Source organism: Piliocolobus tephrosceles, chromosome 10 (genome assembly GCF_002776525.5).
Source record: "Piliocolobus tephrosceles isolate RC106 chromosome 10, ASM277652v3, whole genome shotgun sequence".
NCBI classification, from domain to species: domain Eukaryota; kingdom Metazoa; phylum Chordata; class Mammalia; order Primates; family Cercopithecidae; genus Piliocolobus; species Piliocolobus tephrosceles.
In genome coordinates this window covers 96,099,750-96,120,393 of record NC_045443.1, presented here as the reverse complement: position 1 = coordinate 96,120,393, position 20,644 = coordinate 96,099,750, and the positions used below count along the sequence as shown (strand labels likewise).

Genomic DNA, 20,644 nt, shown 5'->3' with positions numbered 1-20,644 from the left:
TAAGCTGGGAGCAGTGGCTCATGCCTATAATCCCAGCACTGTGGGAGGCTGAGGCAGGCAAATCACTTGAGGTCAGGAGTTAAGAGACAGCCTGGCCAACATGGTGAAAACCCATCTCTACTGAAAATACAAAAATTAGCCGGGTATGGTGCACATGCCTGTAATCCCAGCTACTCGGGAGGCTGAGACAGGAGAATCTCTTGAACTCATGAGGTGGAGGTTGCAGTGAGCCGAGATTGTGCCACTGCACTGTAGCCTGGGCTACAGAGTGAGGATCCGTCGCAAAAAAAAAAAAACAAAAAACAAAAAAAAAAAAAAAGTTAAAAAAAAAGAATGGCTAGCCTAAAAGTAAGTATTTGTCCTGTAACCAAATAAGAATTCCAATGAAAATTAAAATAATACCATGTCTATATTGTGTTTCTTCAAGTTGCTGATTTCTAGTAGATGCATTATTACTATGATTCTTAGAAATGTGAGGCAAATAAACATTTTTGTAATTCCCACACCTCTCAGGAAAAAGTTAGCTGTGATCAATAAGGCATCATGTGGGACTTTTCTGGGTACCAGGGACCAAGCTATCATTGGGAAATATGGCTTGTTCATTTATTCATTCACTAAACCTTTGCTCATGTCACAAGGTAAGCAAGGACCTATGCTTGGCACCAGGGTGGGCAAGGATGTTATAAAAATAGAGATGAAATGGAGCATCTAAGTCTCTGCAGCCCCATGCACAGGATAAGCATATAATCCCCCAGAAGAGAAAAGCCATGGAGGAAAATTAAATATCCTTCACACATGCCAGGGGATTCCATGGATGGTGAGACTAAGGGATTTGGGGAAGGAACTGCAAAGGAGTTGGTATTTTCACATAGGGCTAAAATTGGAATCTGAGCCAGGCGTGTTGGCTCATGCCTGTAATCCCAGCACTTTGGGAAGCCAAGGCAGGCGGATCACCTTGAGGTCAGGAGTTTGAGACCAGACTGGCCAACATGGTGAAACCCTGTCTCTACTAAAAATACAAAACTATTAGCTGGGCATGGTGGTTCATGCCTGTAATCCCAGCTACTTGGGAGGCTGATGCATGAGAATTGCTTGAACCCGGGAGGCAGAGGTTTCAGTGAGCTGAAATCACACCACTGCACTCCAGCCTGGCCAACAGAGTAAGACTCTGTTGCAAAAAAAAAAAATTGGAATCTGGTTGTAGCTGTTGGGGGAACCCTAACATACCGTTAGAAGAAATCCCAGGGGCAAGAAACTTCGTATATATATATTTTTTTTAATTTTTTTGAGATAGGGTCTCCCCCTGTCATCCCAGCTCTCACTCTGTCATCCAGGCTGGAGTGCAGTGTTGGAATAACAGCTCACTGCAGCTTCAACCTCCCAGGCTCAAGCACTCCTCCCAACTCAGCCTCCCAAGTAACTGGGACTAACAGGCATGCTACTGCACCCAGCTAATTTTTTTTTCTTTAATTTTTTGGAGAGACGGGGTCTTGCTACATTGCCCAGGCTGGATCAAACTCCTGGCCTTAAATTACCCTTCTGCCTCTGCCTCCCAAAGAATTGATATTACAAATGTGAGCCACTGTGCCTTGCCAAAACTTCACATATTTAATTAAAAGCTATTGAAGGCCAGGCACGGTGACTCACACCTGTAATCCCAGCACACTGGGAGGCCAAGGTGGGCAGATCATGAGGTCAGGAGTTTGAGATCAGCCTGGCCAACATGGTGAAACCCCACCTCTACTAAAAATACAAAAATTAGCTGGGCATGATGGCAGGCGCCTGTAATCCCAGCTACTTGGGAGGCTGAGGCAGGAGAATCGCTTTAACCTGGGAGGTGCAGGTTGCAATGAGCCGAGACTGCGCCATTGCACTCCAGCCTGGACAACAGAGTGAGACTCTGTCTCAATAAATAAATAAATAAATAAATATAAATAAAAGCTATTGAAAACTTATTTTGAACAGAGATTTCTCTTTTTCTTTTCTTTTTTTTTTTGGGTGGGGGTGGGGGTTGGTACGGAGTTTCACTTTTCTCACCCAGGCTGGAATACAATGGCTCAATTTTGTCTCACTGCAACCTCCGCCCAGGCTGGAGTGCAGTGGCGCAATCTCGGCTTACTCTAACCTCTGCCTCCCCAGTGTAAGTGATTCTTCTGCCTCAGCCTCCCGAGTAGCTGGTACTACAGGTGCATACCACCATGCCCTGCCAATTTTTATATTTTTAGTAGTGATGGGGTTTCACCATGTTGGCCAGACTGGGCACGGTGGCTCACACCTGTAGTCCCAGCACTCTGGGGGGCCAAGGCGGGTGGATCACCTGAGGTCAGGAGTTCAAGACCAACCTGACCAACATGGTGAAACCCCACCTCTACTAAAAACACAAAAATTAGCCAGGCATGGTAGCACATGCCTGTAGTCCCAGCTACTCAGGAGACTGAGGCAGAAGAATCACTTATACTAGGGAGGCAGAGGTTACAGTAAGCTGAGATTGCACCACTACACTCCAGCCTGGGCAACAAAGCGAGACTCCATCTCAAAAAAAAAAAAAAAAAAAAAAAAAGATTTTGAAGCAGGTTTTTAAAATATTATAGAATCCAAAAAATATTCAGTCTTGGCCTGGAGTGGTGGCTCACACCTGTAATCCCAGCACTTTGCGAGGCCAAGGCAGGTGGATCACCTGAGGTCAGGAGTTCAAGACCAGCCTGACCAACATGGAAAAACCCCATCTCTACTAAAAATACAAAAAATTAGCTGGGCATGGTGGCGCATGCCTGTAATCCCAGCTACTCGGGAGGCTGAGGTAGGAGAATCGCTTGAACCCGCAAGGTGGAGGTTGTGGTGAGCAAAGATCGTGCCATTGCACTCCAGCCTGGGCAACAAGAGTGAAACTCTGTCTCAAAAAAAAAAAGAAAGAAATATTCAGTCTTTTCATAGCTTTTTCTCCCATTCTGCCCTGGGAGTAATTTAATAAGAGGTCCCTTTTCACAAAGGTGGCCCTAAAGGGCACCATAACACAGAAGGAGGGGAAAGCAGCTAGACGTAGACACTCATCACAAATGTGTGACCTTGGACAGATCACTATAACTTCTCTTGGTCTCTATTTCATCATTTATTAAGTGAGAAATAATAAGATTTTTATAAAGATCAGGTGAGATATACAGTAATTAAGTGAGAAATAATAAGATTTTTATAACGATCAGATGAGATATACAGTAAGTCCTCAATGTTGTCAATAGGTTCCTGGAAACTACGATTTTAAGTGAAGTGTATAATGAAACCAATTTTTTTCTCATCTACGTTGTAATGAAAGGACATTGAAACAACGTTGTTGGAGGAGCTGCTCTGAATAGTTCCACTTAAAGTCAGTTTCTAAGAACCTACCAATGATGTTAAGTGAGGACTTACTTTATGTACAAATTCTTTAAAAACAATCAAGCACTAATAAAGTACTAGCTCTTTTTCTTTTCTTTTCTTTTTTTTTTTTTTTTTTGAGACAGAGTTTTGTTCTTGTTGTCCAGGCTGGAGTGCAGTGGCGACATCTGGCCCACTGCAACCTCCGCCTCCTGGGTTCAAGCAATTCTCCTGCCTCAGCCTCCCAAGTAGCTGGGATTACAGGCATGCGCCACCATACCTGGATAATTTTTTGTATTTTTAGTAGAGATGGGGTTTCACCATGTTAGCCAGGATGGTCTCGATCTCCCAACCTCAGGTGATCCTCCTACCTCAGCCTCCCAAAGTGCTGGGATTACAGCGTGAGCCACCATACCCAGCCCTACTAGCTCTTTCTTTAAGAAAAAATGAGGCCTGGTGTGGTGGCTCGTGCCTGTAATGTCAGCACTTTGGGAAGCTAAGGTGGGAGCATCACTTGAGCCCGGCAGTTTGAGACCAGGCCAGGCAACATGGTGAGAACCCATCTCTACAAAAAAAAAATTTTAATAAATAAAAATGAAAAACGATTAGAATATGTTGGCGCCCATAAATGCTAGCTACTGTGGCATACTAGTCACTACATATTTGCAGATTAAATCTATAACATCTTGAACTTACTTGGGGTGTACTGCCTTCAGATTACAGTGAGGCTCTGATGAACCTCCTCAACAGGACATTACCTTAGGTGAGGATAAGCTTGCCTCTTCAAAATACTGCTAATAAAACAACTAAACCTAACCATGTTAATGGTTAGTATTTCTCATGATTGATTTTAAAAGGAACTTGTATTATGGCTGTATGTGTACATTTAAAAGAAGTTTTTATTTCCTTGGTTTTTTTGTTTCGTTTTCTTTAAGAGAGTGTGTGTGTGTGAGTGTGTTTGAGATAGGGTCTTGCTCGGTCACCCAGGATGGAATGCAGTGGCATGATCATAGCTCACTGCAACCCTGAACTCTTGGGCTCAAGGAATCCTCCCACCTCAGCCTCCCAAATAGCTGGGACTCCAAGCGCACACCACCATGCCCAACTAATTTTTGTGTGTGTGTGTAGAGACAGGGTCTTGCTTTTTGCCCAGGCTGATCTCGAACTCCTAGGCTCAAGCAGTCCTTCTGCCTTGGCTTCCCAACATGTTGGGATTAAGGCATAAGCCACCATGCCCAACCCTTAAAATAAATTTTAAACAACATTTCAGAGTGGTGTTAGTCATTCTTGTTATATACTCTTTAGGTCTTGATTGGGGTGGACTAGAAGGCTTAGGGTCATTCTTCTTAAACATCAACAAACATATTATTTGTACTCTGAGATGTAGGGATTACACAAAGGTATAAGACATGGTCTCTTCTATGAAATTTAGAAACTTTCACATCTGCACCCTGCTAATTCATCAGTCTGTTAATGAGTCCAATTTCGGAGTCACTTCCAGGCCTTTCTGCATCGCCCTCCTAACTTTTTATCTCTCCTCAAAGCATCCATTGCCCCTCCGTGCTAATTCTTTTGTGATACTACTTATAATGTATTGTGATTTTTTTGGTTGCTAGTTTAGCTCCCTTACTCCTCTTTAGAGCAAGCACTGCATCTTTTATCTCCATTTCTCTAGAACCTGATAATGGAACTACCTCACACAGGTTACTCAGTAGATCTTGTTGGGACTCTAGAATATATGATGCGGAAGATCCAAACACTGTCTCCCAATCAAATTGTGAAATCAAGGACTATGCTGTATTTGTCTCCACTGTCTCACACAAGGCTGGCACAGAGTGAACCCTCAAAATTTTTGAATTGTATGTGCTAAGTGGCAAATATGTGGCAAATGCATATGTAATAGGTACTACAGGAATTCAGGTTGTCAGGGCTAGGGCTGTGGAAGAAATGCTGCACCGAGGAGCTGAGATCCGGTCTGAGCCTTGAAGTAAGGACAATGTAACTAAATAAAAAGGAGAGGAGGATAACATAGGGAGAGGTTAGAGAATTTGAGACTTTATCCTAGAAGTATTAGGGAACATCAAAGGTTTTGTAACAGTGTACCATGATAGGCATGCCAGTTTTTAAAAGCTTACTCTAGTAGTAGTATGTAGGCTAATTTAGAGAGCAAGCAACTGGAAGCAGATATTAGATATTACTTTTTCTAAAATACTTTCCTTCATCACTGAAGTCTAGGTTGAGTCTCCACCAGCGTGCTTCCATAGCTCTTCCCCGTCATAGTGCATATACACTTGTCTTTCTCGTCAATTAAACAAAGCTGCTTAAGGGCAGAACTGTATCTTGTTCAGTATTATGTCTTCAGTGTAATGCTGCAAGCACATGATAAATTAATGATCATTTCTAGGCCTTCCTGTAGTCTCTAAAGCTGTTATCTAAGTATAGACTAAAAGAGGTCTATGACTTGGCCTTCTATATTCCAGATATAGATTAGGAGGTGCCAGAGGCTTAGCATAATTTACAAATACTTAAAACACTTTACCATTCAATTTGACTTGTCTCACTAAACTGTTTTTTGATTCATTTTGCCTTTGTAGCTGTAAGACCTGATTCTAGTACTTTCTCTGCAAGAGGTTGGTCAGAAAATTTTTTTCAGCAGAAACCCTTCCAGAATTATAGGATTTAGGAAAGATATCAAATTTTATACAAAGTTACAGTTTCTAAAAAGCCAAATAATCATAAAAATAACATCTAAGTTACTTACCATTGGAGTGAAAAAGAGGAAATTGTGATCTATTTCAGGCCCTTTAACATGACTTTTCTCTTGAATATGCTTCCATAAAAGTGCTAAAATATCTAGGATTATGTGTTCAGGTGTATTTTTTTTTTTTAACAGTGCTGGCCGGGCGCGGCGGCTCTCGCCTGTAATTCTAGTACTTTGGGAGGCCAAGGCAGGCAGATCACTAGAGGCCGACACTTCAAGACCAGTCTGACCAACATGGTGAAACCCCATCTGTACAAAAAAATAACAAAAATTAGCTAGGCATGGTGGCACGTACCTGTAATCCCAGATACTCGGGGAAGCTGAGGCAAGAGAATACCTTGAACCTAGGAGGCAGAGGTTACAGTGAGCTGAGATGGTTCCACTGCACTCCAGCCTGGGTGACAGGGTGAGACTCTGTCCCAAATAAATAAATGAATAAAACACAGGGCTAACATATTTGTGAAAACTATTAACGTAATAAATGTCTTTGTCAGTATGATTCTGATATACTTGGATATTTTAGACATCTTCAGAATTTTAACATGGCATGTGTTATGCTCCTGATTGTTAAAGTGTGTTTCTCTAATATGAAAATTATTAAGTAGCCTTGGGAATTGTTTTGTGTTATAAATGCAGCTTGAGTCTACTGAAAGCATCCTGCAGGAAGCTACATCATCCATGTCTTTGATGACCCAGTTTGAGCAGGAAGTATCCAGCTTCCAAGATATCATGCATGGCATTCAAAATAACGAAGAGGTGCTCACTCAAAGGATGCAAAGCCTTAATGAGAAATTTCAGAATATTACGGATTTTTGGAAGAGAAGCCTAGAAGAAATAAACATTAATACAGACATTTTCAAATCAGAAGCAAAACATGCACATTCTCGAGTAACTGTCCAAATTAACTCGGCTGAGCAGGAAATAAAATTACTCACTGAACGGCTAAAAGATTTGGAAGATAGCACACTAAGAAATATTAGAACAGTAAAAAGACAAGAAGAAGAAGATCTCCTGCGAGTAGAGGAACAGCTAGGCTCTGATACAAAGGCAGTTGAAAAGTTAGAAGAGGAACAGCATGCCCTCTTTGCCAGAGATGAAGATCTAACTAATAAACTTTCCGACTACGAACCCAAAGTTGAAGAATGCAAGACACATTTGCCAACAATTGAAAGTGCTGTTCACTCTGTTCTCAGGGTCTCTCAGGATCTGATAGGAACAGAAAAGAAAATGGAAGATTTGACTATGCAGATGTTTCATATGGAAGATGATATGCTGAAAGCAGTGTCTGAAATAATGGAGATGCAGAAAACCCTTGAAGGAATTCAGTATGATAATCGCATATTAAAGATGCAAAATGAACTGGATGTTCTAAAAGAAAAAGTTCATGATTTTATAGCATACTCAATGCATACTACAGGAGAAAAGGAAACTGTAAAAGAATATAATATAGAAAATAAAGGAATTGGTGGTGATTTTTAAATTTGTGACATTTATTCTGATGAACCATATCATTATACATAAATTGATTAGTCCATTGATTTTGAGTTACTTTGATATGCCTCATCTTATCCTACATTATTGGAAAATAAATGAGATGTCCACACAAATGGATTATCCACATAATCAAAGCTGTTTAAGCACTGAAACTTACTTCATTTTAACCATTTTAAATAGAAATAGTTCTTTTAAAATGTTTCTCTACTTTTAAAACAAGATACTTAATACTTTTAATATTTTTAAAGCATTAGTGGACATCATTATTAATTTCACCTATTATATTGGACCCACATATATTGATGTCTCCAGGGGCTAATGAAGAGTATTTACTGCTTCACTAAATGACCCCAGTTTGCCATTTTTCACACCTATGTCTCATACCTTTTCTGTCACCTAATCTTGATGTCAGGTTGGTTGGTAATGTGCCTGCCTCAGCCAGTTCTTCACTTTCTTTTATAATTCACTGCAGGTTAAGAATCCATACAACCAAGCCCATGGGAATTTTGTGTAAAATAAAATACAACATGCGTGAGGGAGAGTCTGGTGCCTTTGCTATGAATTAATAGGCACTTTCTGAAAAACTATGAAGCCTGGGAAACATTTTAGTTTTTCTTAAGGTTCTAAACTGTGTTATGGATACTTGTAAGACTTTCAAGCCGGGCGGGGTGGCTCAAGCCTGTAATCCCAGCACTTTGGGAGGCCGAGATGGGTGGATCACAAGGTCAGGAGATCGAGACCATCCTGGCTAACACGGTGAAACCCCGTCTCTACTAAAATACAAAAAACTAGCCGGGCGAGATGGCAGGCGCCTGTAGTCCCAGCTACTCGGGAGGCTGAGGCAGGAGAATGGCGTGAACCCGGGAGACGGGGCTTGCAGTGAGCTGAGATCCAGCCACTGCACTCCAGCCTGGGCGACAGAGCGAGACTCTGTCTCAAAAAAAAAAAAAAAAAAAGACTTTTAAAATCAGAGTGAGTATGTTCTTACATAGGCCTTTCTTAGGAATTATGTGTATATACATCTTTGAAATATCTTTATATACCTGGGTTTTAAGTTCCAACTTGTTAGACATGAGTTTGCTAGATCCATGATCTCTAGATAGTTTACTTAAAAATAAATAGTCCAGGCGCAGTGGCTCTCGCCTGTAATCCCAGCACTTGGGGAGGCCGAGGTGGGCAGATCACAAGGTCAGGAAATCCAGACCATCCTGGCTAACATGGTGGAACCCCGTCTCTAATAAAAAATACAAAACATTAGCCGGGAATGGTGGCGAGTGCCTGTAGTCCCAGCTACGCGGGAGGCTGAGGCAGGAGAATGGCGTGAACCCGGAAGGCAGAGCTTACAGTGAGCCAAGATCGCGCCACTGCACTCCAGCCTGGGTGACAAAGTGAGACTCTGTCTCAAAAATAGATAAATAAATACGTAAATAAAAATAAATAAGCCTGTGGTCTGTTTTGAGGGAAAAGTAACATAACTCTGATAATTAGTTATGATAGTAACTATGATAGTTAAAAGTATGTCATTTTAAAGATTTCCCAAACCACTAAATTTGTTTTACGAATTGATTTTATTTGAAATTATATAATGTAGTCAACTATATATGGAAGTTTGTTCTTGTTTCTTTGCCAGTAACCTTACCAGTTTTATAATGAAGTTTTCAGAGGAATTAAAGAACTTGAAAGCCGTCAGTTACAAAAAGGTAGTTTTGATCAAGTAGTTTTAATATGTAAATTTGCAAGTTTTTGGAGAACCCCCAAACTCGTTCTCCATCGGAATTAAGAGGGCCTGTGGTAGACAGCCATGAATCATAAAAATAAGCCTGGCCAGTTCTGTTGTTAAGGGGCATAGCATTAATTTTTGCGGTCTTAAAATTACACTTCTTGACTTCTGAATGTCTCTTATTTGCATGCACTGACAAAATTCTATTTGTTTACTTTTATTTTAATGCCAATAAAATAGATTATAAAGTAAGCTGGAACTTTGTTGTTTTAACTTCCATCCTGTCAAGGCAAATGTAATTTCTTCTCTTATACTCTTCTTGTTTAAATATTTTTTTCTCACCTATCACCACATTTAATATAAGGTTATTTGAACTTATATATACCATGGTAATGGTTACTGAAAGTAAATGAAAACAATGTGGCCACTGTGCTCTATGATGATACAAGGGAAAGAAAAACTGCACTTCTATAAGTATAACATGAGAAAACAAAGTGTATATGTGTGTGTATGGTGTGTATGTGTGTATAGATATGTAGATATAGACATATCCTGTATTTATGAAGAGGTTTGCCTATTAAGAAATTGTTATTATCGAGATTTAGATGTACTTAATTTGTCTTTTTGTTTCTTCCATTCATTTATTTAACACAGATGCTTAAAATTTCAAAAACTTTCCTGTATATCAAATATTAAATTACATTGTTAGTCTTTTCTTTAGGGAAAATTACCAATATCCTAAAACACATTTTTGTATCTTTGTAATTGATAATAAATTTTATATCAATTAATTTCTTATACAGTGGCCAGGCACAGTGCCTCATACTTGTAATCCCAATACTTTGGGAGGCTGAGGCAGAATGGCTTGAGCCCAGGAGTTTGAGACAGCCTGGGTAACATAGTGAGACCTCGTCCCTACAAAGAAAAAAAAAGTGTAAGGAGAAGTGGGGCCAAGCACAATGGCTGACTCCCATAATTCCAACACTCTGGGAAGCTGAGGTGAGAAGATCGCTTGAGCTCAGGAGTTCAAGACCAGCCTGGATGACATGACAGGACCTCATGTCTACTAAAAGTCAAAAAAAAAAGTCCATCCCTGTGGTCCTAGCGACACAGGAGGCTGAGCCCAGGTGTTCAAGGTTGCAGTGATCTGCACCACTGCATTCCAGCCTGGGTGACAGAGCAAGACCCTGTCTCAAAAGCATAAGAGTACTGGATCAGCTGGGCTCAGTGGCTCACCCCTGTAATCCCAGCACTTTGGGAGGCTGAGGTGGGCGGGTCACCTGAGGTCAGGAGTTGGAGACCAGCCTGGCCAATATGGTGAAACCCTGTCTTTACTAAAAATACAAAAATTAGCCAGACGTGGTAGCAGGTACCTGTAATCCCAGCTACGTGGGAGGCTGAGGCAGGAGAATTGCTTGAACCTGGGAGGCAGAGGTTGCAGTGAACCAAAATCATGCCATTGCACTACAGCCTGGCAACAGAGTGAGACTCCATTTCAAAAAAAAAAAGGACTGGATCAATTTTTTTTAATGTAATATGAATAAATCACTTTTACAATACAAGTACCTACTTATTTTTAAACTCTTGAATATACAATTTTTAAATGTAACATTGCCTTAAATTTAGCTAAATGATCAGAAACTATTGACTAAGTATACTTGTATATTTTATAACTAAAACTCTTCATTTATTAGCCTGTATGGCTTCATAGAAAAACCCATAAGATGCAAAATTAGTAGTAGTATTTTTAATGTCAACCTAATTGTAGACCTTTGTATGAATCTATATATTGTGCACATTTTGATGTACCATTACACAATAATGATGCTGAAAATTTACCAAACTCAATAAGAAAAAAAGAAACCATCCTTTGTAGACTTACCCCATATTTGCACAGTTGACAAAAGCTCTATAAATTTTCCTAGCACCTGCTCATTTCAATTTATAAGCTATTAATTAATCTTGAGACAGGATCTCACTCTGTCACCCAGGCTGGAGTGTAGTGGTGTGATCACAGCTCACTGCAGCTTCAACCTCCTGGGCCCAAGGGATCCTCCCATCTCAGCTCCTCGGATTGCGGGAATTACAGGTGCACACCACCATGCCCAGCTAATTTTATTTTTTTGTAGAAACAGTCTCATGTTGCCCAGGCTGGTCTCAAACTCCTGGGCTGAAGCAGTTCTCCCACCTCGACCTCCCAAAGTGCTGGGATTAGAGGTGTAAGCCACCATGACCAGCCTATAAACTATTAATTTAATACAAATCAAAATACTCCACCCCAGCTTTATACAGCAGGAGAGGAGAGAACTAACATTTTAGCACTTGTTAAAATAACATACCCACACATATGTCAAGCATTTCTAGGAGATGTACATTCATCATCATCATTCCTTTTTTTTTTTTTTTTTTTAAGACGGAGTCTCACTCTGTCCCTAGGCTGGAGTGCAGTGGCCGGATCTCAGCTCACTGCAACCTCCACCTCCCGGGTTCAAGCGATTCTCCTGCCTCAGCCTCCCAAGTAGCTGGGACTATAGGCACGTGCCACCACGCCCAGCTAATTTTTGTATTTTTAGTAGAGATGGGGTTTCTCCATGTTGGCCAGGATGATCTCGATCTCTTGACCTCGTGATCCGCCTTCCTTGGCCTCCCAAAGTGCTGGGATTACAGACGTGAGCCACTGCGCCCGGCCTTCATTATCATCATCATAACAGCTCTATATGTTAATTACCTACCTTGTGCCAGTCATTATCACTAATCCTTACTACACCTTTGCTAGCTATTAGACCCATTTAACAAATAAGGAAATGGAGACTTAGGAACATTGGGAACCTTGCAATCACACTGCAGACCTGGGTCTGTTCAATTCCAGAGGCCAAGGACATCTCACTATACCATGGAGCCTGCTACTGTTCAACTAGGGGAGAAAAATCACAACAAATCTGCTGTTAGTAGAACTATGTTGATAACTCAAAAAGCAATAATTCAGTCAAATGTGTTCTCTACTATGTTGCCATTAAACTGGACTGTAAGTCCCTCAAAAGCTGTAGCTGTGCTCTAAAATTGTTTGGCCCTTGAGCATAAGAAGGAATCAATAAATGAATAAATATTGGAGAAGAGGAGAAAGCAGTGCTGAAGATCTCTAGGCTGTACTCCTCTAATCTATTAATAGGTTTTGCCACTGCATATTCTGGGCACTTTGTTTTAGGGCTTAGTTTTAAATAGTAAAAGGAGAGAATTATACCAGTAATCCCTAAGATGTCTTCTGACTTTAAGTGGTTTTATTTACTTATTTACCCCTTTTTTTAATATAAAAAAAAGTAGAGATGAGGATCTCTCTATGTGGCCCAGGCTGGTCTCAAACTCCTGACCTCAACGGATCCTCCTTCCGTGGCCTCCCAAGGTGCTGGGATAACAGGTGTGAGCCACTGTGCCTGATCTAAATGGTTTTAAATTATACAGATCAATAAAATGTCCAGGTCCTTTAACAGAATTCAAAGATCCTAGCTGGGCGCAGTGGTGCACACCTGTAATTTCAGCACTTTGGGAGGCCAAGGTGGGTGGATCACGAGGTCAGGAGATCGAGCCCGTCCTGGCCAACATGGTGAAACCTCTGTCTCTGCTAAAAATAAAAAATTAGTTGAGCGTGACAGTGGGTTCCTGTAATCCCAGCTACTCAGGAGGCTGAGGCAAGAGAATCTCTTGAACCCAGGAGGCGGAGGTTGCAGTGAGCTGAGATGGCGCCACTGCACTCCAGCCTGGGTGACAGAGCAAGACTCTGTCTCAAAAAAAAAAAAAAAAATCCTTTAGCAAGTTTTTAGAAAGCAGTTTGGACCTAGAAATCATATTCTTGAACCATGTTGCTGTGCTTGTAGATCCAGGCAATGTTTAACACTACAGGACAGCATCTAGCCTCATACCTTGAATGTATGATAGGAATTTAATAAATATTCTGGCTGGGGGCAGTGGTTCATGTCTGTAATCCCAGCACTTTGGGAGGCTGAGGTGGGCGGATCACTTGAGGTCAGGAGTTTACAACATAGTGAAACACCGTCTCTACTAAAAACAAACAAACAAAAAAACAGATAGAAAACTTAGCCAGGTGTGGTGGTGCATGCCTGTAATCCCAGCTACTTGGGAGGCTGAGGCCAGAGAATCACTTGGGTGGCAGAGGTTGCAGTGAGCAGAGATTGCACCACTGCACTCCAGCCTGGGCAGTAGAGCAAGACTCCATCTCATAAATAAATAAATAATCAAATCACTGATGTACATTTTTTTTTTTTTTTTTTTTTTTTCTGAGAAAGGGTCTGGTTCTGTTGCCCAGACTGGAGTGCAGTGGCATGATCTCAGCTCACTGCAACCTCTGCCTCCCAGGATCAAGCCATCCTCCCAGCTCAGCCCGACTATTTTTGTAATTTTTGTAGAGATGGAGTTTCACCATGTTGCCCAGGCTGGCCTTGAACTCTTGAGCTCAAGTGATCCATCCACCCCACCTCACAAAAGTGCTGGGATTACAGGCATGAGCCACCATCCCCAGCCTTCACTGATGTGCTCTTTTCAGCTACTGATAGACTCTAACTCTTCTATCCATCCTAGGCAAATAGGTTAACCAAGCCCGAAGTAATTTTTTTTTTTTTTTTTTTTTTTGAGACGGAGTCTCGCTCTATCGCCCAGGCTGGAGTGCAGTGGCCGGATCTCAGCTCACTGCAAACTCCGCCTCCCGGGTTTACGCCATTCTCCTGCCTCAGCCTCCCGAGTAGCTGGACTACAGGCGCCCGCCACCTCGCCCAGCTAGTTTTTTGTATTTTTTAGTAGAGACAGGGTTTCACAGTGTTAGCCAGGATGGTCTCGATCTCCTGACCTCGTGATTAATACAACAATCTCTAGACTATTACCACACTGTGTTGAGCTTATATTTTAGTAAAGATCAATAGAAGTTCATGATAGATTGCTTTTATAAACAACCAAGTGAAACAAAGAGATTTACTAACAGCTTCTTCCGAATAATCTGATCCTTCTAAGAATAAGCTAAGCTCATTCATCGACATCTTAATTGTTTAATTGCTATTAAGCTACTTTTACCAGAGTAGATACATTAATAAATGATAACCTGGTAATGAAATAGACGAAAGTAACCATCTAGTATTTTCTCCCTTGGGAGACTGTTTCATCAAATACACTGTATTGCAAAACTTCCTCCTTAAAAATAAAATGTGATTTTGCAGTCACTTCTTGGTTTCCTTCCTATTTGCGGCTACTGCTTAATGTCATACCCACAGGAACATTTTCGCAAGCTCACTTCCCTACCAAAAAACACATTTTGGACCACTTTATCCACCAATAATTAATTTTAGCATAAAGTGATTGAGGAGAAAAATCCTCAAGTGTATTTTGAAATTAAACATTTGTGATGGGGCGAAGTGGGGGAATTGCTACTTAGAATTATTTTGTCCTACTGCTCCATTTCCATACTTCATTATAGTTATTTTGCAACTATATGGCTGCTTCTTTTTAAAGCTGCCCTCAAAGTAATATTCTGAGCATAATGCATTTTTATTTATGTTAAATAAAACTAAATGTATGATAACCAAAATAATCTCAAAAGGTTGGCATTAGCCGAGTCAGCCAAATGCAATTTAAGAAAGATAATTCAAGCTAGGTGTAGTGGCTCACGCCTGTAATCCCAGCACTTTGGGAGGATTACTTGAGCCAGGAGTTCAAGACCAGCCTGGGCAGCATAGTGAGACCCCCATCTCAAAATTTTTTTTTTAAAGAAAGATAATTGATAAGAAAACATTGAAGAAATATACAGTTATTTTAGAAAAAAGATAGATTATACTGCATATTTAATTTTGTAAAAATGTTTTCCAGTCTGATTATTTGTTTTTATAAATTTTAATTTCAATTTTTTTGTTTTAGAGATGGGGGTCTTGCTATGTGCCCAGCCTGCAGCACAGTTAGTATTCATAGGCACAATCATAGCACACTACAGCGTCAAACTCCTGGACTCAAGCTTTTTTATTTCTTCTTTTTTGAGTTTTAAATAATACATTTATCAACATTTCTGTGTCCCAAACTAAACTACAAACTCCCTAAAAGCAGAGACTGTTCTTGATCATATTAGCACATACTGTAGTATAGTATATGTTGTAGAATCAAGCTAGTTTTATTAATAGAAAGTTGTAATTTCCTACTTTACAACATAGTGCTTTCCTAGAAAACAAGCTGAAAGTTAAATGTGCAAAAGTCAAATGATTGACTTACACATTATAAATGGGATTCTTTTTCCAGAGTAATTACTGTATATCTGTCTTTGGGCATAGGCATTAGCAATGTATTTCTAGCCATTTTACATTTGTTTCTTAATTTATTTTTCTTCATAATTGAGCACACAGTCGATAGGCTAATCTTCTGATTGAAGCTAAATAGTCTTACCTGATTTTCATTTTTGTTTTAATTGTCCGACTTTATCCACCTTTGTATTGTTTATGAGATCTATCCATCTTATCACTGTGTAATTTTCCCTTCTTCATTTTATTAACTGATAGCACAGTGCAATAAAATGTCAAATATTTAAAGTTCAATAAAATATTCAACTCCCCAACACTGCTATATAGGCACGCACATGTGTGTGCACAGACACAGGAACCATCACCACAAACAACAACAAAAATAACAACTTCAAAATGTTGCCAGACACTTGGGTGGCTCAAAATGTTTATCAGTTAATGTGTCCAAGATGATGACAATTTAAAAACTTTCAGTACATAATGTATAGTGGGGAAGAAGGATGGCATTGAAACATACAAAAGTTGAAAAACAGCTGCATTTTGAATCAGAATTTTAGAACCTTGGAAATTATTTTATTTTACTTACCTGTCTTCTCTACTAAACTAAGTTGAGGCCACAGCTCGAGTTATACTCATCTTTATGTTCCTCATATTTTGCATGCCTAACAACATACTAGGAACTTGAGAATTAGTTGAATTATTCAAGGTCTCATGGATAGTTAGATAGGCCAGAAAACTGTTCATAAAAGTTACAGGCCAATAAAGCATAGACATACAATCTTCGACATTGGTCCCTTCATTCTAGCATTTGCTATAACTTGTTTGCAGTTGCCTTAGACCCCAAATAGTCAAAGCAATGTTGAACAAAAAGAACAAAGCTGGAGACATCACACTACCTGATGTCAAAATACACTGCAAAGCTGTAGTAATCCAAACAGCATAATACCAGCATTTGAAAAAACATGGACTAATGGAACAGAATAGAGAGCCCAGAAATACATCTACAAGTATATGTTCAAATGATTCTCATCCAACGTGCCAAAAACACAGAATGGGGAAAGGACATCTCTCTAATAAATGCTGTTGAGAAAACTGGATATCCTATGCGGAAGAATGAAACTGGACCCTTATGTCAAACCATATACAAAAACCAATTCAAAATGAATTACGGACTTACATGTAACACCAGAAATTGAAAACTACTAGAAGAAAACATGAGGAAAAAGCTTCTTGACATTAGTCTTGGCAAAGATTTTTTTGAATAGAACCCGAAAAGAACAAGCAACAAAAGCAAAAATAAATAGGATTGCATCAAACTAAAAAGCTTCTGTACAGAAAAGGAAACAGTCAACAGAGTGAAGAGACAACCTATAGAATGGGAGAAAATACTCATGCACCATAAATCTGAGAATGGCTTAATATCCAAAATATATAAGGAACTCAATAGCAAAAAAAAAAAAAAAAAAAAAAAAAAAACACGATTAAAAAATGGGCTATGGACATGAATAGACATTTCTCAAAAAAAGACACAGTAATGGCCAACGGGCATACGGAAAAAATGCTCAACATCACTAATTATCAGGGAAATGAAAAATTAAAACCACAATGAGGTATCAGCTCACACCTGTTAGAATATTTATTATCAAAAAGACAAAAGATAAGTGTTGGTGAGAATGTAGAGAAAAGGGAAACATTGTACACTGTAGATGGGAATGTATAGCCATTATGGAAAACAGTATGGAGTTTCCTCAAAAAAAACACTACGAATAATCATATGATCCAGCAATCCAACTTTTGGATATATATCCAAAAGAAATGAATCACTATGTCAAGGAGTTATCTGCACTCCCATATTCATTGCAGCATTAGTCCCAATAGCCAAGATATGTAGAATCAACCTAAGTGTCAATCAACAGATGAATGGATAAATAGCACACACGCACACACACACACAATGCTGTTCTGCCTTTAAAAAGAGGGAAATCCTGTTATTTGTGACTACATGGATGAACCTAAAGGATATTAAGCTAAGTGGAATGAACCAGGCACAGACAGACAAATACTACATGATGTCAATTATATGTGGAATCTAAAAAAGTCAGACTCATAGAAGTACAGAGTAGAATAGTGGTTACGAGGGATTGGAGGGGACAGGGTAGGGCAATAGAGAGATGTTGATCAAAGAATACAAAGTTTCAGTTAAACAGGAAGAATAAGTTCTAGAGATCTATTGTATAGTATGATGACTATTAATAATGTATACTTGAAAACTGCTAAGAGGCCAGGCATGATGGCTCACGGCTTATAATCTTAGCACTTTGGGAGGCTGAGGCAGGCGAATCACTTGAGATTAGGTGTTTCAGACCAGCCTAACCAACATGGTGAAACCCCGTCTCTACTAAAAATGCAAAAAAAAGGTAGGTGGGGGGGGGGGTGGGTGCCTGTAATCCCAGCTACTTGGGAGACTGAGTCAGGAGAAGCACTTGAACCCAGGAGGCAGAGGTTGCAGTGAGCCGAGATCATGCCACTGTACTCCAGCCTGGGTAACAGAGCAAGCCTCCATCTCAAAAAAAAAAATAATTAAATTAAAAAGAATTGGCCGGGCGCGGTGGCTCAAGCCTGTAATCCCAGCACTTTGGGAGGCCGAGACGGGCGGATCACGAGGTCAGGAGATCGAGACCATCCTGGCTAATACGGTGAAACCCCGTCTCTAATAGAAAATACAAAAAACTAGCCGGGCGACGAGGCGGGCGCCTGTAGTCCCAGCTACTCGGGAGGCTGAGACAGGAGAATGGCGTGAACCCAGGAGGCGGAGCTTGCAGTGAGCTGAGATCGGGCCACTGCACTCCAGCCTGGGCGGCAGAGCAAGACTCCGTCTCAAAAAAAAAAAAGAATTGTAAAATTTAAGATGAATTTTAAATGTTAAGCTTCTAATAAATTTAATCATTGTGATATTATATTTTCTTATAGTGGCAGAAATCTGAAGCTATCGTGGAACAATTGAAGTCTTTTCAAATAATTGCTCATCTAAAGCGTCTACAGGAAGAAATTAATGAGGTAAAAATTTGGTCCAACAGGATAACTGAAAAACAGGATATACTGAACAACAATCTGACAACGCTTTCTCAAGATGTTACAAAAGTAGACCAAAGTACAACTTCCATGGCAAAAGATGTTGGTCTCAAGATTACAACTGTAAAAACAGATATACGACGGATTTCAGGTTTAGTAACTGATGTAATATCATTGACAGATTCTGTGCAAGAACTAGAAAATAAAATAGAAAAAGTAGAAAAAAATACAGTAAAAAATATAGGTGATCTTCTTTCAAGTAGTATTGATCGAACAGCAACACTCCGAAAGACAGCATCTGAAAATTCACAAAGAATTAACTCTGTTAAGAAGACACTAACTGAACTAAAGAGTGGCTTTGACAAACATACAGATAGATTTCTAAGCTTAGAAAGTGACAGAGCCAAAGTTCTGAAGACAGTGACTTTTGCAAATGATCTAAAACCAAAGGTGTATAATCTAAAGAAGGACTTTTCCCGTTTAGAACCATTAGTAAATGATTTAACACTACGCATTGGGAGATTGGTTACTGACTTACTACAAAGAGAGAAAGAAATTGCTTTCTTAAATGAAAAAATATCTAATTTAACAATAGTCCAAGCTGAGATTAAGGATATTAAAGATGAAATAGCACACATTTCAGATATGAATTAGTCTGACATTGGCATTAGACTAAGGTAATGTTTTAATGGGACCTCTCGTGAGAAGACTGGTAAATCAGAAATAATGATATTTTGGAGTAAAAGTCTTTTTATATTTAATCCTATTTTGTACAGTAAAAATAAAACTTTTAAACAGGTTGGTTTTCCAAAATAAATGTGCTAAAACCTATTTTGGCAACTTTATATAGCAAGAACTTTATCCATCCTTCTGACATACATGTTGTTACACACACACACGTAGGAGAAGCAGAATCTGCTAGTAGCATGGGGAGATCTCGAAGGGACAGGATCTGAATCCCCACTTGCCCTCTCTGGCTGCCAGGGAGCCCAGCATGTGTGTTTGGGGACCTAACTGAAGAACTACCCCTCAGGGGACAGGGCTGCAGCATTCATTATCCAATTAGAGGAAGAGAAACTAGAAAGGTCACAGCCACTGAGCTGCAGGGAGGAAAAAATAAAGTAAGACTTTCTGGGTCCTTCATGGCTTTAGGAAACAGGGAAAGGAATAGTGTCTCAGTCTATTCGGGCTGGTATATAACAGTATAGCAAGAACTTTAGGTAGCCTGTAACTAACAAATTTATTTCTCACCGTTCTAGAGGCTGGAAAGTCTGAGATCAAGGTGCTGGCAGCTTCGGTGTCTGGTGTGGGCCCACTTCCTTGTTCATAGATAGCACCTTCTAGCTGTGTCCTTGCATGGTGGAAGGGGCAAGCAGCAATCTGGGGCCTCTTTTATAGGGGCACTAATCCTGTCCCCTTATGACCTTATTCCCTCCTACCTTATGACCTAATTCCCTCCCAAATGTCTCACTTTGGATTTCAACCTATGAATTTTGGGGAGACACATTCAGGCCATAGCAAGTATGTTACTTAATAAAAGGGGTTGGAAAGTGGCTTCTAGAGCAAGGGTTGTAGGGGAGGGTGTAGATTGAAGGGGGCTTGCCAAGCCTCAGACAGAGACTCTGCCTCAAAGCAACACAATTCGTGTGATGATGATGTGACCAGAAGTAGCCAAAGCAACTAGAGAAGGAGGCTATAAGTCCAGGCTCCGTGCCTCACACCTGTAATCCTAGCACTTTGGGAGGCCGAGGCAGGTGTATCACCTGAGGTCCGGAGTTTGAGACAAGCCTGGCCAACATGGTGAAACCACATCTCTTAAAAATACAAAACTAGCTGGGCAAGGTGGTGGGCACCTGTAATCCCAGTTACTTGGGAAGCTGAGGCAGGAGAATCGACTGAACTCGGGAGGCAAATGTTGCAGTGATCAGAGATTATGCCATTGCACTCCAGCCAGGGAGA

At 40.2% G+C, this 20,644-nt stretch overlaps 1 protein-coding gene across 2 annotated transcripts in view; it reads left to right on the top strand.

Moving 5' to 3' along the window:
* The window catches only part of IKBIP (IKBKB interacting protein), a 29,675-nt gene extending 10,159 nt beyond the window's left edge, over nucleotides 1–19,516 (top strand). Inside the window, exon 3 of one of the 2 annotated variants that reach the window (XM_023184065.1) lies at nucleotides 18,584–19,516. In XM_023184065.1, the coding sequence (XP_023039833.1) occupies nucleotides 18,584–19,339 (756 nt within the window). In that variant the 3' untranslated portion in view covers nucleotides 19,340–19,516. Of the gene's footprint in view, nucleotides 1–6,748; nucleotides 9,579–18,583 lie in introns of those variants that run through there. The other variant, XM_023184004.2, reaches the window with a different exon arrangement.
* The last annotated feature ends 1,128 nt before the right edge of the window (nucleotides 19,517–20,644 follow it).